Genomic DNA, 21,354 nt, shown 5'->3' with positions numbered 1-21,354 from the left:
AGGGCTGCTTTGAGGATTGAATGAGACTGGTATAAAACACCTCGTGCAGCGCCTGGTACAAAGTAGCTGCTAAATAAATAGTAACAGTTGCTAACATTATGGAATATTTATGGAATATGTGCCAAGTAACTGGTTTCAGCTTTTACCTATACTGCCTCAAAATTAAAAAATACTTTGCAGCAACCCTACGAGAAGGATAAAGTTATTATCCCCACTTTGTAGTTAAGGAATCTGAAACATAGCAAAATAGAGTAGCTTGCCCAAAGTCACGCAGCCTATAAAGTAGCAGACTCAGGAGTCGAACCTGAGTTCTTAACCACTAGGTTTTCCAAGGTCTGCTCCCCTCAGGGGAGACAATGATGGCAGTTTCATGAGGTAGGCACCATATGCTACTGCCAATTCCAAAAGACTGCTTAGTGAGTTTCTCCCACTCACTAAGAAGAGTAGAGGAAGAACACTGGGATTAGCGTAGAGCAGCACCACATTTTACCTTGTAATGAATTCAGGTCTTTGTGAGGCAAACTGATAGCACACATATGTGGATGGGCTACACTTAGGGGCCGTCTCAATAGACGCAAGGCTATTTTTTGTGAACACCAGCCAAGCGAACCACTGAAAACAGCTTCCTGTTGAAACACTGTCTTCATCTGAAAAAGCTGTAGCTATCAGATCGTGGTTAAAACACACAGACCACTTAGAGGATACAAAAGTGGTTTAAAAAATAGACACTGGTCCCCTCGCTGCCCTCCTTCTCTATAAATACTGCCCAGAGGAAGAAGCCAAAGTGGCAATCTAACAGGCACCACACACAAGGGGCTCATTAGATCTGAAGAGTCTGTAGGCTTAAACGACTCCTGTCTTTCCTCTAATTTAAAAATAAACATAACTTTGAACTTTGGCCTGATTAGCATAAATGCAGATATCAAAAGATAAACCAAAAAAAAACAGGATTTTGGCTCGTTGAGATGAGGAATTTACTAAGGATTTTTCAGTTGAGATGAAATTAGAAATTTGAACTAAGGAGGGAGTTACTAAGTCAAAAGGCTCTATAGAATACAAAGACAGAGAAGGCAGGGGAAGCATATAAGAAGTCCAAGGATCTCTCAGTCTGCTAGCTGGGAGAATAAAACAGCAGTTACACAGAGTTAGCACCACAAATGGAGGGAAATGGAGCCCCAAGAATGAGGGCACAGCTCAGGTCTGGGGCAGTGAGACTGCATCTCCGAGCTGGACGTGCAGACAAAGCCCAGCAAAGGCACACGATCACCACGGAGGCCTAGTACATGCACACGATCACCATGGAGGCCTAGTACATGCACACGATCACCACGGAGGCCTAGTACATGCACACGATCACCACGGAGGCCTAGTACATGCACACGATCACCACGGAACCTTTTTTCTTTTTCTTGTTCTTCTTTCCAGGGTCCTTCTTCAGCCGCTTCCGCTTCTGGCTTCTCCCACCCCTCACTCTTCGGTTCCTGTCCAGCGTGGGCTCTCGGTCAACCACAAACTGCTCTGCCCTGTCAGAACAGAGCTCAAATCCTGCTCTGGCTTCTCCCCAGAAATTCAACCTGCCATTGCCTAGAAATAAGCACAGGAGATAACTGTTTCAAGATGAGCTCTGTAAAGGCCAGAAGCCAGATTAAACATGGAGTGGTCGTGTTAGCCCCAAGCTGGGACCAGGTCTATTTCTGGGGCGAACCCCCAGGAAACGTACCTCCAGCACCAAGGGGCAATGGGCGTTTGGACAGAAACGTCTGGAGCCTCACTGTGAGCCCATTCTCTGAAGTGCTGTTCTCCTAAAAGACAAGGACATCACTGGAATGAAGCTCCCAGGAAGCCCCAGGAGCCCAGGGCGACCAGTGTGCTGAGGTGTGCAAGTCTCTGAGGAAGAAGCTGAGGATGGCTGTGCAGTGACCGCCAGGAAGCCGGCCCAGCGTGCCTCAGAGGTGGGGTTCTCCTGCCTAGCCACTTTCTCACTGCACATGTACTCCTTCCTCTATGACCTCTGTCTCGTAGACTTTCCATTCCTTCTTTAAAAAGGAATATCTGTCCACATCACAGAGTAAGTTAGAATCCACTGAAAAATAAAAAGGCCAGGCAGATATTGAAAGGGCCTGACACACCTGCAATACACATGGAAGTAAATATTTGTGCCTCTGGTAAATTTTGGTTTGACCAATTCAGAAACTGTGAGCCAGGAGAGAGGAGAAGGAGTGATGGCAGCCCCCAACGTGGTGGTCCAGGTGTGGGTGCCCACCCTTTTGGCATTGTTGATGATATAGCTGGTCCAGATCCAGTTGCGCTTTAGGTGTCCATAGAAACTGGAATCGAGCCCAGCAGCACCCAGACCATCTCCGGGGATCACGCCTTCATCCACGACCTCACGGCTGCCCCTGAGAAATGGGAAATAAACAGAAAAAGAGCCTTCCTCGGGAACTGAAAGGAGCGCCCATGGAGTGGGTGGGGACATTTTTAATAACTAAATTATACCTTCCTAGAAAAACACCTGACAGGTAGAAGTGAAGAACTTGTGAAAAACCCAGATTTTTATGTAAAAATCCCAATTTTTGAATTTTGGCAACTAATTCATTCTTTTCTAATAATATGTTGGGCTAACTAAAGTATGGCTGGAGCCAGATATGGCCCATGGCCACTAACTTGCAGCCTCTGCACCAGAGACTTGGGCCCTCCAGGTCTGACATCCAACGCATGACATGGAGGAGCTGGAGTCTGGGACGAGGACCCCCACCGCCCTGCAGTGGGGCCAGCACCCTGAGGGACGGGGGCGCGGTGAGGGACGGGGACGCACGTGGTGTACTCCATCATGGCACCCTTGCGCTCCAGAGTGTGCTTGTCGATGGCGCTCTCCTGCTCCTTCTGCAGACTGCCCTCCTCATCACTGCCCTGATCTGGACTGTTCTTCCTGACACGCGGGTAGCGCACCACACCTAGAAAACCATACACAAGCTCCACTGGTGGTGTCTTCCTGCTGCGGTTCTGGTAGGCCACAGTGTGCTGCTGGGTGGCAAGAGAAGAGTGGACTCCGTTCTGTGACTAGGCTCCGCCAACTAGAGGAGAGGGTCTGAAACTGGCAGAACCTCTTTGTACAAAACGCCTTTTAACAGGGTGTCAGCGGGAGCAGAAGGAAGAGAGTTAAAACCCTGGTGGGCGAACCCAAGAAAAGAGTCTGCCGCAGGCTGAACTCTATCAAGGAGAGAAGGCAAGCAGAGAGGCCAACAGGCTTGAGGAGTCACGAGAAAAGAACACTGTGCCTTCCTCCCTGGGGTAAGCCTGTGGAGTCCCCATGTGCCAGCACAGAGGAGCGAAAAGTGAAAGTGACTGCACTTGGTGCTGGTGGAGGGGTCAGGGCTGGAGGGATCTGGGCAGATAGTTCGACACAGTGTCACAGGTTCCCTAGACTCACTGGGCTCCAAGAGCAGCCAGATGTTTCCTGAGTGCCCAAGAAGTACGTTAATTTGAGAAATTACTTTTAGTTGTTCCACAATAAAGAAAATCACATTTCTTGCAAGAAAACATAAAATACTACTAAAACCATTGCTTGAGTAAAGCAAAGGAAGGTTATGATTTGCAGACTATCAGAGACCCCCTTAGAACACACTCAGCTGGAGCTTAGGCCTGGGCGGGGGGGGGGACGAGGGGCAGTGGGGAGGTCATGCTCTGGGCCCTCAGCTGGAGCTTTCCACAGACGTCTTTGCCTCAGCCCCATAAGACGGTGGTGTTCCCAGTTTAAAAATGAAGAAAGTGAGCCTCAGAGGTTACAAAGATCTTGCCCAAGGTCATCCGTTTGAATGGACAGTTGAACTTAAGAGAACTTAAGGCAATGCTTTTCATGTGGACCAACGAGCTGCTTGCTAGAAACGCAGATTTGGGCTACCCCCAGGTCTGCTGAACTCAAGTCTCTGGGCTGGGCCCAGGAATCCACATTTATTTCAACAGGCTCCCAGGTGACGCTGTGCACATTCACGTTCTGGGAGCCCCTGCTTTAAGGGATGCTCACGTGGAATTATAGGATGCTTTTCCCTCAGTCCTTGAGGCAGAACCCCCTCAAATGTTTGTTGACTGAAGGGACAATCACTGCCTGATTAACAGACTCAATAAGCCTTCTACATTTCTGCTCAGGAACACTACAAGAGATGGAAATTCACCAGTTGCCAAGCCTGAAAAACTTCGGTGCAAATAACACATTGGTTTGCAAATTTTTATCTAGGTACAAGATGCAGGGGAATTGGGGCACTTTAAAAATCTAAAACGGTAAAAGCCCAGCTTACTACTGAATGCCAGGGGATTCTATGAAACACTCTTCTAATATCTGTCTGGACCCATTAAAGGTTCTATACAACTGCTCATTACCCTGCTGGCATTAAGCAATTATAAATACATATGTGATTTGTGCTTTGCAAAAATCAAAGTGTGATTCTGATCTTTCACCTCTGTGACAGGAGGAAGAAAATTAAGATTCTTCTCCCAGGTGCAAATTAAACGCAGCATCCTTTTTCTTCCGGTGGAAGTGGCAAGAAAAGACCAGTTGGAAACTGGCCTAGAGGGAAGAACACTGAACTGGAGGGCCTACAGCCTTCCACAAACCCTCCATTCATTTGATAAACGTTTACGGGACATCAATTGTGTACCAGGTACTTTGAGACACCCTGGGATGGAAGCTGAATGTCCTGCGCCCAAGGAATTCACAGAATGAAATCAGACAACTGTAAAGGTGCTGGCAAGGTTTTCTCAAAGAGGAGATGGTTAAAGTAGCAGTGGTTATCTGCAAAGGGAACGTGGGTCAGGGGACACCCCAGAGAGAGGAAAACAACACAAGCAAAGGCCTTACCCAAAAGCCCAAATCATCCAGCCCACTGGCAGGTCTGGCCAGTTCTTCCTCCAAAAATCTTCCAACCTGCTCCCGTCCTTTACTGTCACCTCTTTTGGACACAGTCACAGCCTCCCTGCTTCTACTCTCGTGCCCCGCAGTCCGTTCTCCACAGAGCAGCCAGGGAGAGCTTTGAAAGACCTAAGTGACCTTGTTGCTCCTTGCTCTTAGAACAAAACCAAACTCCACCAGGTCCTTCAAGGCCCCCAGAGTTTGGCTCTCGGTTGCCACTCTCCCTGCCACCTGTGCTGGCCTCTTGTTTCTCCAACACCACTCGGCGCCTATGCACTTGCTGTTCTCCCTGCTGGAATGCTCCTCCCCAGCTCTGGGCATGGCTGGCTGGACCTCATCCTTTAGAATGCAGCTCAAACGCCTCCTCAGAAAGGCTGCTCCTGACCACCCCATTAAAATATGCTCAACTCATCACCCAGTGTATTTCCTCCACAGCACCTATCACATTCTGGATCTCTCTCTGTGCTGTGTGTCTTCTCCACAAGCACGGCAGTCTCAGTGCTGCATGCATGGTCAGGCATCAAAAATGCCACACAAGGAGTTCAGTAAATACCTACTGAAGGAACAAATGAAGAAAGACAAAAGTGGAACTGCTCGGGCCCAGCGGGGGGTGAGGGTTAGGAGTCCTCCCCATTCAAGGCCTACCCCGCTCCTTTCTAAGGGAGCCCCGAGGACACTCTAGGCCTCGGGGAGCACTCTGAAAACTACAAGGCTGGGCGAGTTCTAGTCTCCTCTAGCTCTATCTTCCAGTTATCACACAGCACAGAGGGAAGACACTGAGGTCCAGCAAAGACAGACGATACCTAGCGGGGTATTGAGGCAGACGCACTGCAGATCAAACCAATAGTTTTCCACATCCTGCATTGAGTTCAGGACATAAAGACGCTTTTCAAAGGGCCGGCTGCTGTGGGCGAGGTTGTAATGTGGGTCACAGATGGTGGTGTCAACAATGACAGCATTCTTCTTCAAGAAAATAAAGACCTGCAAGAGAGACATTGGATGGAGCGAGGAGAGGACCTCAGAATCAGCATCGGGTCAGCTGGCGGGAAACAGTGGTTAACAGCAGGACTACCTTCATGTGGGCTTGAAAGATGTTACCTGATCTTTATCCTGAAACTTTTCTGTGGGACCAAACTGCAGTAGCCCCATGTAGCACAGCTTCTGAAAGTTCTCCACCACCGAAAAGATGTAACGTCTGCAAAACGGGGGAGTGGCAGGTTGCAGTCACAGCACACTCAGCATCATCAGGGGGTCTGCATCTGGGGCGAGGGATGCAACTCGCCTATTCTCCCCTTTTCCACCTGGGGGGCCCTGGAGGACTGGCTCAGACCTGCCCTGCACTGAGCCCCAGAATCACCCCTCCCAGAACCCAGTGAAGGCAATAGAGCAGCGATCCTACACCAGGGGTTTGGTTTAGAAAGTAAAAGAGACAAAAGGAAAAAAACACTCCAAACTGCAGTCTTTATTGGCAGATTTTACTTTAAAAGAACCTTGAAATCCAGTACTGAAGTGTACCAGCCCACACTGCATTTGGCCCTGTGCTTGATCCAGAAGGCTCATAGGTGGCTGCATTAATGAAAACCAAGTCTTTACAACTTGGAAGGCAGAAACCTTCCCTCTTCCCGGTGAACGATTATTCAGAACCCTAACTTCAAGGGGCTTGCTGGGACCCTCGGTCACTCTGCGCCAATTTCAGGGACCTCACCTCTTGTACAGAAGCTGCTGCCGGACGGGCCTGGGGAGAAAGCGGATCAGCGTGTGCTTCCTCAGAGGGTCATTCAGAAACTCCTCAAGGTTGTCTACCTAAGAGGTGATTTTCAGGTTCAGCTCACCCTCAAGGCCAGGGTGAATTGCAAGAATCATGAAAAAGCAGTCACCACCACTTTCTGGGCTGCCGTCTCTTTGAATCCGCCCATCGGCCCCATGGTGACAGGCCCCCTCCTTCCTGCCTCCAAAACCTCCAACATCTCTGCTTTCAGTCTCATCACCCCTCCCTTCCAGCCCATCTGCCACACTGCTGGTGCAATAAACAGGTGCCCTCATATACTGTTGGTGGAAATACAAATTGCTAAAACATTTCTGGGGGACAATATGGGAATATATTTATATTAAAAAGAAAGAAGAAGAACGCTCATCTCCTTCGAAGCCAGTGATTGCACTTCTATCCTTACTCTAAAGGAAAAAGTTTGGAGCTTCCCTCAAACATGTCTCCCAAAAGATATTCATCAACATGCCATTTATAACACAAGAAACTGGAACTTTATAGAGTACTGGTTAAATAAATTAGGGTATGTGCATAAGAAGAAATACTATGAATTTACTTAATATCAATTTAAAATTTGATGTGGAAAATACAATATATCATTCAGTGGAAAGAACAGATAAAAAGAGCAAATAGAGCATAGCCTCAATTCAATTTTAAAAAAGGGAGCTTTCACATACACACACACACGTATGTACACACAAACACAGTATAGGAAAAAAGGACTAGAAGAAAATGTACCAAAACCACTAGCAGTGATATCTCTCTGAGTGATGAAGTTATGGGTAATTTCTACGATAATTTCTGTTTTCTCCTTTTTTCTATATTTACCAAATTTCTAAAAACATATTTTACTGTTATGTAATAGTTGTCTTTTGTATATCTGTCTGCTTATTGACTGTATCTGGAAGAACAAGTCTTTGAAATATTTTCCTTGACCCACCAACCACCCATCCATCCAATCTATTATTTATCTATCTGTTTATCTATCTATTCATCCATCCAGAAGAACAAGTCTTTGAAGTATTTCCCTTGACCCAACAACCAATCAACAATCTATCCATCCATCCATCCATCTAGAAGAACAAGTCTTTGAAGTATTTCCCTTAACTGACCATCCATCCATCCTATCCATCCATTTGCCCTATCCATCCATCCATGCAGCTAGCCAGCCATCCATCCAGCCATCCATCTTATACATCTATACATGTATCCATCCATCCATGCAGGCAACTGGAAGTCTTGAAGTATTTTCCCTTGACCAGGTTCAGTGTAAAGGTTCTCCAGCCTGGAGCTGAGGGACCAGCCCTCGTAACAGCCAGGAAGTTGCCAGTACCTTGTAGCTGACTTGCACAATCTGGACAAAGATGGAGAGGGGCAGGCAGAGGAGAATGTCACTAACGAGAGCCCAGCCGAAGCCAAAGTCCCTGTGGACTGGGATAGGAGGGATGTAGCGCGTCCATGAGGCTTCATCCACGTACACTAGGAGAAAATCAGAGACAGGGTCCAAGTCATGATAGTGATATCATCTCCCAGTAGGTCTTTATTTCCTCTCACCACAAACTAGGGTAATCCTACTTGGTAGGCAGGAAGCCCAGAGGTTCAGGAAGTTTGGATTATGTCTTTATTTTGATCAAGGCAGTGTGGGGATTCAGCCAGTCCAAATGATAAGGACAAGGAATTATTGTGATTCTCCTCTGGATCCCACTGTGGCTTGCCTGCCCTGGGGCATCTTACCTGTCTCCGTGGCAAGCTCCACTTCAGCCTCCCGGCTGGCTCCATCTTGGTTGTCCTTGGGTGGGGCTTCAGAGGAGGCCTCCAAATCACTTCTAGAGGAGGACTGGGCTCCCATCCTGCTCGGCTCCTGCTTTCCCGTTCTTCTTTCACTGCTGAGGCCCAGTTTTTCCACCGTTTTGCTAGCAGGGTGCCCATAGATCAGGTACCACAGAAACCTGTGGACCATCCGCAGGCGAGGCATTTTGGGCAGAAACCCTAGAGAACGCCCAAGTCCAGGGACTGAGGCAAGAAAGGGGAAGGACAGTGCTTGAAAAACCCCAGATTCAATTCATTAAAAAACTATTGAGTGCCACTATGTCCCAGATGCCAAGGAGACAGCAAATGTTCTTACTCTCATGGAACTTACCTTCCAGTGGGAAAGGGCAGACAATAACAAAATACCTAAAATAATACCTCATATGGAAAGAGCTAGTACAGCAAATAAAGAAAGGAAGTGGGGAGGAGGGCTGCAATTTCACACAGAGGCCAGGAAAGGCCTCACTGGGGAGAGGCCTTGAGTGAAGCCCTTGAGTTGGTGAGGGAGCAAGCCATCCAGATACCCGGGGACGTGCATCCTGGGGCAAAGGCAAGGGGCCTGAGATGAGCGTGTGCCTGGTACACCTGAGGAGGGGCCAGGAGGCTGGAGTGATGGGGTGCAGCAAGCAAGGAGGGGAGCACAGGAGACGAACCAGAGTGTAACGGCTAAGGGAGCTCCCCTGAAGGGTCTGAAGGACGACCGTGCAAGGACTCCCAGCTTGATGGGGACTGTGAAAAACATCCCCAAATCTAGGTTCTTTTAAAGTAGCTCATTTCCTTGTTGATATAAATAAAGTGTTCCTTGGCTTTCCCAGTGAGAGAGGACAGGGGAGAGACAAGGGAGACATAGGAACAGGGCAGCAAGGACGGTGCCAGAAGACCCCTCCTCCACCCCAACGTCTCACCCATTTGAGGACCATGCTCACTGCCTTTCGTCTACTCAAGTGCACGTGCCGTTCAGCTGCACATACTCCCGCTTGTGTTTCTCCTTCAGTCTGTACTTTCCAACAGTGAAGCCTTGAGAGTAAAGGCCACATGCGTGACTGGAGCCCTCAGAAAGGGAAGTCACACAGAGGACATCTCCTGCTTGGAAGCCCCAGGGCTGCTGTGTCCTATACCAGGACATTTTCTCCTTGACAGAGGTCCAGGCCCTGGCAAGTGACCTTTGCCCTCCTCCACCAACTGGCACATCTGTGGCCAGGAGAGGAGTGATGCGCCTTGAGTGGAAAGCCCTGCCATCTGCACTTGCCTACCCTGCCATCTGCACTTGGGGATGGGGCAGGGCAGCCCTGTTAGAGACCTAACTCTGGGAAAATTCTGTGAACACTCAAACTCGTTAACGAAGCCTTGAATCATCCCCCATTTTGCAGATAGGGAAATTGATGCTGGCAGAAGTCACGTGACCAGCCCCGCACGACCCAGCCAATGATTCAGACCCGCTCCTCTGACTGCAGCCCAGTGCTCAAATATAGAACAAGTGACTCAAACATCATCATATAAACAACAGAAGACAACAATGAGACATTCACAAGAAGCTGCTTTTTACCTACAACAGGCTTATAATTTTTAAGCTGGGTTACGCCCATTTTCTTATCAGCTTTTTTCATCCGTCCACTTTCTGGTTTAGAGGAAGCGTCTGATGGAGAGTCCCCTGATCCGCTCGGGCCCTCTTTTCCTTGGCTTTCTTCTTCGGCCTCCCCTTGAGGTGCTGGAGGCTGGGGCACTTTAACCCTGCCAAACACGAGAGCAACACTGTGTTGGGAAACCCAAGGGCTGGGAGCAAGGACAGGGTCTGTCCTCAGGAACCAGATGAAGCCTTTTGGCCCCAGGGTTGCAAACTCAACTGCCCACAGGGGCCAGGAAGATGACGTAACCAAATGACATCTGTCGGGTCACCAGACATTTGGGGATGGTGGGGACTGTGCTGAACTGGAGTGCACTGCCACCGACGGGGCACCTGCTCCCTTGTGAGAAAGAGAGCCCAACAGACTAGGGCTTTGGACACTCTCATAAATGCCAGAAATCATGAATTTGATGTGAAGCTAACCGGCAACTGCTGCAAAGTACGTGGCCAATGCATGGCAGGCCACACAAACCAACATCTGCAAGCCAGATCCAGCCCTCTGCCCGCCCGTGGGCCACCTCTGGTTTAAACCCAGCTAAGAATTTGCTCCCAGCCCTGAGTTTTCTATCAGTCCATGAGATGATTTATGAATAAAATTAGAGAAGACCTCAGAAAGGCAACTAGAATCATTTTGAGCTATTATGAGACTGAGTAAGTTTCATACATCACAGGGCCTAGGATCTGGAACAGTCTGAATTCTTTTCTTCTTTTTTGAGGAAGATTAGCCCTGAGATAACTACTGCCAATGCTCCTTCTTTTTGCTGAGGAAGACTGGCCCTGAGCTAACATCCATGCCCATCTTCCTCTATTTTATATGTGGGATGCCTACCACAGCATGGCTTTTTGCCAAGCGGTGCCATGTCCGCACCCGGGATCCAAACTGGCAAACATCGGGCCGCCGAGAAGCGGAACAGGCAAACTTAACTGCTGTGCCACCAGGCCAGCACCCTGAATTCTTAATAGAATTAAGAATGTTAGGATTTTTTCCTAAAGAATTCAGAAACTGATCCTTGTACAGAGTAGAGGATGGTAAACCACAACCCAAAACCAGTGAATTCACTGATCTCACACAGTACAAAAAAAGGGCTTTTGTGAAAACTGCTTCAGGAGTAAACATGCAGACCCAGGCACTTCACTGTGGATTCTTATGGGGTGCTGCCACTTGCCTGTTGGCTGTGCTTGAATTGGAGATCCGGAAACGAACCTGCTCGATGGCACTTCTCACGAGAGGGTCATTCTGGTCCATGGATGGGTGCACTACCAGATCCACCTGCAGAGAGAGGTTAGAGTGTCCCAAAGGGAAGGGGAGGAGCTGAGGGAGACTTAGTTTCACAACTCGGTTCCTTGGTGGAACACTGGTTACATCTGTTTTCATTAACATTTCCAAAGGACAGTTATGAAACTAATGTAAAATGTGTTGCTAAATAGTTTGCCATTAGTTACTGGCATGTAAATCTCTCAAGTGCCCGAGTATGAAAGCTCTGCCATCAGCCACGTGCTGCTTTTCAGGTGAGCCACTCTGGCCTGGACACAGAGCAGTGTGCCCTGCAGTCCCCTTGCTGGGCCATCACGGCCCACTGGCCTCTGCAGCTCCCTGTGGGCCATTCCCGATGTCCCACTCCTGCGGAGAATTTCCCACAGTCGCTCGTGAATCCCGAGGGCTTCCATCTGGAAAAGGTAAGAAGCTTTCATTAATCTCCCCTCGCTCCGTGCTGTCGTGGGAAACCTGCCAGGCGTGCCTCTCAACAAATGGGCAGAGGATTTAGAGTTGCTTTTGTTGTTTCATCTTTTCCAAGGTACTGAAGCTGAACAGTTAGGGTGGCTACCATTCCAGGAGAGACATCTAGGATGACAAATGGAAATAACTTGGTGGAGCTGAGCAGAACGGGTGTGAGTGTGACAGCTGTGCAGCAGAAGGCAAGGCACGCTGGCCCTGGGCCCCTGGAGAGCCAGCCTTCTTTTTGGTCCCTGTCATTAGCAGGAGAGAGCAAGGTAAGCTTTTCTAAATGTGTAACTCTGGCCAGCAGGCTTCTCAGTGCCAAAAATGGCCTGAGAAAGGGTTGGTCCCAGGAACAGGCAGCAAGCAATGCCTAGATAGGGGCTCCAGAAGGCCTCACTTGGCTCAGTCTCTTCTGTTCCTCATTTGTCAAATGGGGAGCCCTCTTCCCTCCCTGCCAACTTTTTTGTGGCTTTGTGAGGCTCAAATGAGATCCAGTTAGGAACACCTCAGAGAAGTTAAAAGCATGATGCAAAGACAAAGCATTCCTGTTTCCTCACTTTCTACAGCCAAACAGCCCAGCCAACTTCCCAAAGGCCCGAGGGACGGGGCCAGACGCAGGCGCAGAGGCAAGGGCTGATGCCAGACATGGCAGCTCTAGCCACACTGGCTGCAGCAGATCAGAAGGCTGCCTGTTGGCAGCACGTGCCCCGGGAGCCAGGGACAATGCTGCCGAGAAACTTCAGCTTGTTCTGGAGGCAGACGTACCATACTGCAGCCCTCGCCAGCCAGGAAAACAGGCTATCGTTTAGTGGTGCTGCTACGGTGGTCCCTGTGGCACATGGCCCCCAGGCCTGGGCACTTTCATTTCTGAGGCCGTGTAATGCTCAGTGTTTACCTGCGGCACTCGCTCCCACCTCCACCCCTTGCCTGCTCCCTCGGGTACAGGGTGGTGGACACGGGGCCAAACAGGAGCCGGGGACACAGCAGAGACCTATGCCAGACTGCCCCTCTCCACTCCTAGACTAGCGGAGATTTTCTTGTCCTCAATGACTGCCCTGAGGAGGCTGCACGCCAGAAAGACCAGCTCTGTGAAGATCAATAGAAACCAGAGGTGTTGCTGCTGATGGGTGGAGGTTTTGTCCTTCAGTGAGAGAGGTCAGCATAAGCACCTCATGCCACTGCTCAAGTGGACAGGAGAGGGGCAAGGTCAAGGGCACTCACAGCACATGTGAAAACTGAAGAGACTGGGAGCCAGCCCAGTGGTGCAGCAGTTAAGTTCGCACGTTCTGCTTCTCGGTGGCCCAGGGTTCGCCGGTTTGGATCCCAGGTGTGGACATGGCACCGCTTGGCAAAAGCCATGCTGTGGCAGGCGTCCCATGTATAAAGTAGAGGAAGATGGGCATGGATGTTAGCTCAGGGCCAGTCTTCCTCGCAAAAAGAGGAGGATTGGCAGTAGTTATCTCAGGGCTAATCTTCCTCAAAAAAAAAAAAACAAAAACCTGAAGAGAGCTGCCAACTCAAAACAGTAGAAATTGTTTCTTTTTTGGTGAGGAAGAGTGGCCTGAGCTAACACCCATGCCAATCTTCCTCTCTTTTGTATATGGGACACCACCACAGCATGGCTGCTAAGTGGTATAGGCCCATGCCACGGATCCGAACCTGTGAACTTGGACCATCAAAACAGAGCACATTGAACTTAACCACTATGCCACCAGGCTGGCCCCGAAATGGTTTCTTCTCATTTTTTGTACTGCTCTGTGTTTTTCAAATTTTAAATGTCTCAAAAAATAAGATAAAAGTAAAAAAAACAAAAATGATCTTGACAGCTTACTAAGAAAACAAAACATCAAAGCAGAGCTTTCTTAAGGTAGAGATGTAAAATAGAGTCAGAAAAAAAAGGTCAGGGAACAAGTGACTGTCCCCTCAGCACCGTTCCCTTTGGTCCCAGTGCTGGTCGGGCTCTCTCAAATCATTCCAACCCTGAAAAATTTATGCCTTAGAAAATGTGCAAAGCTGCTGAGCTACAATTGCTATGGGAATAGGCCCAAACTTTAAATTTTACAGAAACGGATAAATTGAGACAGAAGAGATGTACTGTTCCCCATCAGATAACCCAGCAGTGTACCCTGCTTGAGTCGCTGCCATCAATCCCTCTTGGACATGCTTCCTCAGCTCTCCATGGAAAACATTCTTGCTGCTTCATCTACAATTTCTACCTTGTACACGTCGCTTGACTTCTCCCAACGCTACTTTACTGCTGAACTTCAGCGTGCCTCCACTTTCCCTCCTCTCTTTTCAAGGCTGGCTGCAGTGCTGGACACCTGCCTTGAGCTCACCTGCTGCTCTAAGATCCAAGCAAGTTACTCCTCTTTTCTGTTTCCAGCTTCTACAGAAAGTTGGGATGATCTCTGGTCCCCAAATTAAGAAGCATAATGGGAAATTGCGAATTCTTGGCAACAAAGGAACAACCGAAATACAACAAGGACAAGGGAAGCTAGACAACAAAACTTCCAGCAGCATGCGGCTTTGTGGTGTCACGAAAGCCAAGGGTTACCTTCTTTTTGATGCCATCTTGAATAACTGTAGTCCGATACAGTCTCAAAAGACCTTCCTCCGACAGGTTCCGCACCAAGCGGACAATGGACTTCTTACAGCACTTGGTGGACACGCCTTCTTGCTTCTCCTGATCCATGATCATTTTCTGAATCCTGGGGAATCACAAAATAAGCAGTTAATATTCCCAAATCTCCAGAGAAGGTCTTTCTCAACCTAGGCAACTGAGATGTGCCTAATGGTATCCAGTAGAAAGTAGGGAAGAATTAAAGTGGGTTTCACCACTGAAAGCCTGACTTCTTGGGATATTAAAGATCATCTCTCTTTACGATAAATGAGTTAGCTAAAGACAAGTCACCCATTCACAGCAGCTTCATGTTCTGAGCCTTTCACCATGAACTAAAGAGATTACAAGATTTGTGACAATAATGGCAGGGAAAGTGAGCGCCATGATGGCAATCTGTCTTCACGAAGTCCCCATGCTAATTTTAATTTAACATCTAGCTAAAGAATGTTCCAGTTCACTACTGTCGACACCTACAGATCTGAAGCTCTTTTTGATTCTTCTCTTGATACATCTTACTCTCCAGATCATACTGAGTCCCTGTGGTGATGTTTCTAGATCACCAATCATGGAATGGCAGGGCCAGAAGAGACATTAGGAACACCTGGCCAAATCCCTCACTGCCCAGAGAAGATCTAGGCAGCAGTATCTGCAGATGGTCTCCCATCCCCTAGTTAAGAGAACTCACATCCCTGACTCCAGGGTGTAAGCTCCTTCTAATTGAATGGCTTTTACACTGGGTGTCTAAGACGCCCTAAAGATGCAGCCGAGGAAGTGGTGGTAACAGTGGGTTAGAAGGACCAAACCAGAGTTCAAGGCCCGTGCTCCACCCCAAACACAGGAGTTCTACTTGTGTCTCTTGTGTTTTGGTTTGCATATAAGATACTGGTTGAACAAAAAGCTCCATAAAGAACTAAAAACAAAGCTTATCAGCTGATACTATTATCTACCTAAGTTTCTTCTCACCCCTTCTTTAGCACCAAGTTTCCAAAGAAGGAGAGCGGCAAATGCACTTTCCCATGACTTTCATTTCTTGCTCAGTCATTTTCTCCCTGTCTAATGAATGGATATTCCTCAATGTCTACACTTGCCAAATCACATGAATCACAATCCTTTCTACCACAAATGGATACTATGGGAATCTATACAGCAGAAGAGAGATTCAAATGCAACTCGGGCACTTCTGCCGCTTGGGATGACGAACTGGCATGAGATTTATTGTTAGTTCAAGACAGAGACAGACCCCTCCTTACGTGAATAAGCTCTCGATTAAGCGGAGGTTGGTGACAGCTTCTATGATCAGATTCCTGCGTTTCAGCAGTCGGTAAGTTTCATGGGGTTTGTCTTGGCCTGGGCCATGCTTCCCAGTCTTCTGGGAACTGCCACTCTCCTAGAATAGGGACAAGAGCACAAGAACACAATGGGTTCAGCAAGGCTGGGGGCCAGACACCATTCCTGCAGGTGCACTTTCCCTCTTTATGGCATTTCTGCACCCATGTTTCAAGAAGGAAAGTCAAGAGGACTGTTTCCGCTACTGGATTCCACCACCTCACAATTTCAGTGCTTTGAAACAGCAAAGACATCGGCCAGCAGAGGATCCTAGAACTTTATGAAGATCAGCTGGTTTCAGAACAGAAATTAGAGGCATCTACTACAGCACTTCCTGAAGAAGCAGAAAGCACTCACTGAGCTTTCTCTTGGTTCTTCCACAATGGGAGGGAAGAAACCGACATAGTGAGAGCCAACTCCATGCCATTCACTCTATTAGGCTTTTTTCATCAAAATCTCTCAACATTATTACGACAGTTCCGGTTTTACAGCAGAGGAAACCGGGCTCTTGCAGGTGAGGAAGAAGAGGCTAAGTAGCCATCCGGGTCACAGAGTGTGACTGTGTGCCAGCACGGGCTGCTGCCTCACAGGTTTCTGACTCCAAACTGAGGAAGCCCCCGGAAGGTTTTCTGGGAATGTAAGACAGCAGCAGAGGCAGGCTTGTGAGTGCAGAAGAGGTTGTCTCTAAGTAAATGAGGATGAGTGGTGAGAGAGACAACCGGAAGGGAAGAGAGCTCCGTGCTCTCTCTCTTACTCCCACCAAAATGCCCACTTCTCTCTTCATGGCTCCTTCCCATCTTCCAGGAGCTTAAAATGAACTTATCCATCTGCTCTCAGATCAGGTATGTTAAAGCCCAAATGTGCACCCCGAAGGGAAAGGAAACCCTAACTTTAACCTATTCCTTGTAAATCGCTTGGCACAAATCAGCGCCATGCAGCAGTCTGGGGCCTGCTTTGCTGGACGCCCTTCTCACTTTGGGCTGCACTGTCAGGAGAAGGAGGTGACTTGGTGCCGGTGTCGGAACAGCCAGACTCCAGATCACCTCCCTGCTGATGGATGGGGCTCCAGGGAGGCACAATTCTTTCCTGAAGGGGGAAGGGTTTGAGGGGTGAAAGATGCAAAGATTTGAGAAGGGGCCCCAAAGGGGGAGAAAGACCTTTGTTTTCTCTTGCATTTCAAAGCACACATTTTGGAGGAGATCCATGTGAGTAAATGTGGCCACTTTCCATGGGGCTGTTGGAAAGCAAAGTGCAAACGTGCTGTGCCAAAGAACCTCCAGGCAGTAGTTCATGCCACTCTTCTCAGCAAGTATTTGAAAAGAAGGGCCAGCTTCTGCCATTACTTTTGGAAGAGGTTTCCAAGAGGAAAAGAGCTGACCTAGGAAGCAACTGGAGGGAGCGGACTGCTGGAGCTATGCGGACCTGAAGAGAAGGTGCAAAACGGGTGGTGGGCCAGAAAGGCAAGTCAAACCCTTGGGAACCTGCTGGGACCCACCTGCCGGCAGGCCCAGGTTCTTCAGTTAGAGACAATACCAATCATGACTTGAGATGGTACAAGTTACAGCATCCAAAGAATAGAAAAGGGCTAAAAGGTTCTAGAAAAATCCACAGCAAACCTTCCCGACCCCATGCCCCACCACTTCTGCTGCAGGGATAGTACCAAAGCACAGGCCTCCACACCAGAAAGGGAGAAGCAATGCAGGGTGGGACCTCCACACACGGGGTTCTAATCCTGGATTTGTCGTTAACTGAGCAGGCAAGTCACTCCAGTGCTAGGGGCTGTACTTTCCTCCACCCAGACCAGAGCTCACGTTTATCTTGTAGGGCTGTTATGAAGCCTGAATAAACCAGCAGTGACAGCATCAAAAGCCACTCCTGATCACAAGCCTACCCTGTGCTGGGTGCCTTGTCCTCTGAGTGTTTCTGAAGTGCAGGAGGCGCCCCCGGCAGTATCCGAGGCACTTTCAGGAGACAAAGGAGAGCATTCGGTGAACTGAATCACAGAATGAGAAAGGTGCTCCTGTGAATTCCTCTAATTACATTGATGAAAGAGTGCTGGTTTGATTCTACTGTGTATGTAACCCTGTGACACACAACAGAATCTGGACAGAATGTCTTATTGTATCTATTTTATGATTACCTTCTTTTTATGGCAAATGATACTGGCCTTTCATTTAAAGCATGGTTCCTCAATCTTGGCACTGTTGACATTTTGGGCTGGATAATTCTCTGTTGTGGGTTGTTCTGCCCATTTTTAGGAAGTTTAACAGCATTCCTGGTCTCTACCTACTAGATGACAGTTGCACCCTCTCCCCCACAGTTATGACAACCAAAAATGTCTCCAGCATGGACCTGCACACCACTCATCAAGCCATTCTGTGGTGGCATCCCACATACAAAGTGGAGGAAGATTAGTGCAGACATTAGCTCAGCAACAATCTTCCTCAAACAAAAAGAGGAGGATTGGCAACAGATGTTAGCTCAGGGCAATCTTCCTCAGCAAAAAAAAAAATAAAATAAAGTCTCCAGACACTGCTAAAGGTTCCCTGGGGGGCAAAACTGGCCTAGAGTGAGAATCACTAATCAAAACTAGCCATACAAATGTTCACTCCAAAGTAAGTTTCCATAAAAAGAGTAAGTTGTTGGAAACTACAACACTGTATAATAATGGTGTAGGTGATTTCTGGTAGGGCGTGATTCCTGCGTGAAAGTGGTAGACAAACGAGCACTGTATTACTTCCCATGAGCACACAGCCCACTGCTTGGTACAGAGTGAGCACTCACCGTGTGGTGCTTTGACTATCATTGATTTTGTTGTTGCTGTGATTCTTAAGCACAGAACTGATAAGGCTGACGTCCACTCGCCACAGGCTCCTTCTTATTCCCACTCTGAGCACTCACCTTTGGGTTTTCAAGCCTGACCTCTTCGATTACAGCTATGTCGCCACTGTTACTCTTCATGCAGTGGGAGCCATAGCTCACGCTGGGGTCTGTGGAGCTGCTGGCCTCCGGGAGGCTGTCCCTGCCGCCAGAGCTCCGGCAGGCTTTCTCCTCGGCGGCTGCTGGGGAGGAGGCCGGCTGCTTCTTCAGTGGGTGCAGGTTTACGACTTTCCACCCACCTACAGTGGACAGCAGCAGAATGAATGAACCGTGGCCATGTCAAGGGGGAAAGCAACAGGGGCATTTATGCTCAGCAACCAAATCAGACCCATGCTGGCTGAAGGATTCCATCCGGTCATTTTAAAGACCAGGGTGGTAGGTCAAGCAAGCAGCATGGTACCCCCTCTTAGCTGGATTCCAGATTTGCAAATCTGTCTTTGGTACCACCCTTCAAGCGTTTTTAAAAAGTCTCCTACAACTAAACTAAAACCCTGCAGAGTTCTTAAATAGATTGTTGGAGGGCAGCAACTAGAAGAAGTTTATGGAATTCCATCCCTTTAATAGTAAAAACACAATAAAACAAACAAAACATTTGCCAAGAACTGACTTGCAAGCAGCCAGGAGGCAGACTACATGACCGTCTCCTCAAACTTATGATCACGTGATGCTAGTGACACCAACAGGTCCCAAATTAGGACACACCAAAGAGATCCTGAGCTGCCTGCTGAACTGAACGGGCACTTTCTGAAGATCCCGGGCAAGGTGGCATCGGCAGCAGCTTAGATTGAGCATGCGCGCCCCCTGCCCGCTCTCCCCAACCCTGCCCCGAGAGCACCCTTACCCTTGGCTGGGGTGGAGTGACGAGGTTGAGTCCCAGGACAGAGGCTCAAGGATTTCATGTCCCCCTGTGGTCCTCTGCCTCTCCTCTTGCTGCTGCGGCTGCTGCCCTCCTCCTCACTGTCCGACTCGGACAGGAAAGTGTCCTCCCCTTCGGGCAGGAGGGACTCCTCTTGCACGGAGGCCAAGCTCACAGTGGTCAAGAGCTCGCTCCGGGCTTTCTCCCTTTCATACTGCCGACTTAGATCGCTCTCTTCTGCAAACACGCAGGAGATGTACTTGGTGGTCCGCTGCCGCCCTTCATCTTCCATGAACCCCTAGAGGGATGAGATACGTTTAATCACACTCAAAAGAGGGCACTAAAACACACAGGCATTCAGGTGCGCTGTGGGTCTGCAGAGTCTACCTCCTTATCATTCCTGCGTTTGCCTGCGTCTCGTCCCTCCACTGCCTGGGCCCCATGTCAGGCCCCATCCATGTTCTCTCACGGGTCTTCCTGTCTCGTCGCCCCCTCAGGTCCTGCTTTCACAGGCTTGTAGGAGGTGGTTTTCTAAATTGCAATCCTGACTGCGTGTCTGCTCGACAAGACCGTGAGCTCCTCTAGGGCAGGGCCCTCACTTGGTCTTCCCCATGTCCCCAGTGCCTAGCACAGGACTATGCCCAGAAGAAGCGGTCAGTAAGCACTGAGCGTTTGCTATGCAGAGTTCGATGGTTCATAAATGTTGTCACAGACTGGTGAGTCCGGGCCTGGAGGTCACCAGCTCCATTCAGGCCCTGCCATGGGAACTGATGACAAGGTCATCACCAGTCCATGCCCACTCTCTCTTCTAGGACATCGGAAAGGGGCTCTTCGAGGGCCTTAATGGCCGAAAGAGTAACATTTTCTATACAACAACCACTCGCCAAGGACAGTGCTAAGGGCTCTGCAATCATTAGCCCAACTATAATACTGTCTTCTAGCAAAATGGCCAAATAGCTGACAAGAAGAGAATGACGCCTAAAGGGCTGAGACAGCAGGTCTGAGTGCCAGACATGCATACTTAGCTGACTCGATGTCCCCAGGAGCCAGGCAAGTACACAATGAGAGGGAGGGCCAAGTGGGGACCGTGGAGCCCTGGAGAGCTCCCACTTCATCTCAGGGGTGGTGGGATTTTAGCCAGCTTCAGCTGACTGTCCCCACATGGCAGAGTGCTCCCCACACTGCCACATCTCCTGCTGACTTTTCAATACGACAACTTGTTCAATTTGTAAAAAGTGAAAACCAACAAAAACCACAGTGAGGGGAGACCTGCCATGCCCATGGGCTGCTCTCAGGCCCTGGGCAGCCGTCTGCCTCCCTGACAGCGATGGGAGTCTATCTGAGACATTCCTCCATAATCACACTGCGTGCACGTCCGAAGACAATTGACTCACGATGTTACCTTGACAACTTTGAATCTTTGAAGAAGGCGACACAGCATTCTTGCTTCCAGTTTCCCCACATTCATGGCCACTCGGATTTCAGCTTGAGAAATTCCTTTGGTGCCTCTGCGCTCGACTGTGTGAAACAATGTACTTGAACCCCAACCTCTGCAAAGGAGCTGCTCTGCACAGGTCAAGTCAATCCCCACCCATCTTTCTCAGGCACAGACATTTCAATGCAGTGAGACCAACAGAATAAAATATGTGCCTCCTCTCTCCCTTCCCTCCCAAGAATCTCTGAACATTGCTACTGGTAGCTAATTTTTAAGCACTCACTATCTGACTCCTTCAAGTTAAAACAATAAACGTCAAGTGATCAATTGCTGATCTACTAACACCGTTTTTACTCAGCAGTGGGAAGTTAGCTTTTTCACAAGAAAGGACTTTTTCAGATAAATGAAACTGG

General features: G+C 48.8%; 1 protein-coding gene across 1 annotated transcript in view; it reads right to left on the bottom strand.

The window, feature by feature from the left end:
- GTF3C1 (general transcription factor IIIC subunit 1) overlaps window positions 1–21,354 on the bottom strand; it is a 79,640-nt gene that overhangs the window by 27,071 nt on the left and 31,215 nt on the right. The window contains exons 8-23 of the mRNA XM_070566488.1: window positions 20,909–21,024; window positions 19,492–19,804; window positions 18,672–18,889; window positions 15,695–15,831; window positions 14,379–14,532; window positions 11,271–11,374; window positions 10,027–10,211; window positions 8,406–8,684; window positions 8,005–8,150; window positions 6,612–6,709; window positions 6,005–6,101; window positions 5,710–5,887; window positions 2,816–2,954; window positions 2,264–2,399; window positions 1,721–1,802; window positions 1,396–1,584 (exon numbers count right to left, since the gene is read on the bottom strand). Coding sequence (XP_070422589.1) covers window positions 1,396–1,584; window positions 1,721–1,802; window positions 2,264–2,399; window positions 2,816–2,954; window positions 5,710–5,887; window positions 6,005–6,101; window positions 6,612–6,709; window positions 8,005–8,150; window positions 8,406–8,684; window positions 10,027–10,211; window positions 11,271–11,374; window positions 14,379–14,532; window positions 15,695–15,831; window positions 18,672–18,889; window positions 19,492–19,804; window positions 20,909–21,024 — 2,571 coding nt within the window. The remainder of the gene's footprint in view (window positions 1–1,395; window positions 1,585–1,720; window positions 1,803–2,263; window positions 2,400–2,815; window positions 2,955–5,709; window positions 5,888–6,004; window positions 6,102–6,611; window positions 6,710–8,004; window positions 8,151–8,405; window positions 8,685–10,026; window positions 10,212–11,270; window positions 11,375–14,378; window positions 14,533–15,694; window positions 15,832–18,671; window positions 18,890–19,491; window positions 19,805–20,908; window positions 21,025–21,354) is intronic.

The sequence above is a fragment of the Equus przewalskii genome, chromosome 12 (genome assembly GCF_037783145.1).
Source record: "Equus przewalskii isolate Varuska chromosome 12, EquPr2, whole genome shotgun sequence".
Classification (NCBI taxonomy): domain Eukaryota; kingdom Metazoa; phylum Chordata; class Mammalia; order Perissodactyla; family Equidae; genus Equus; species Equus przewalskii.
The sequence above is the reverse complement of the archived record's forward strand: the minus strand, read 5'-3'. Positions and strand labels throughout refer to the sequence as shown.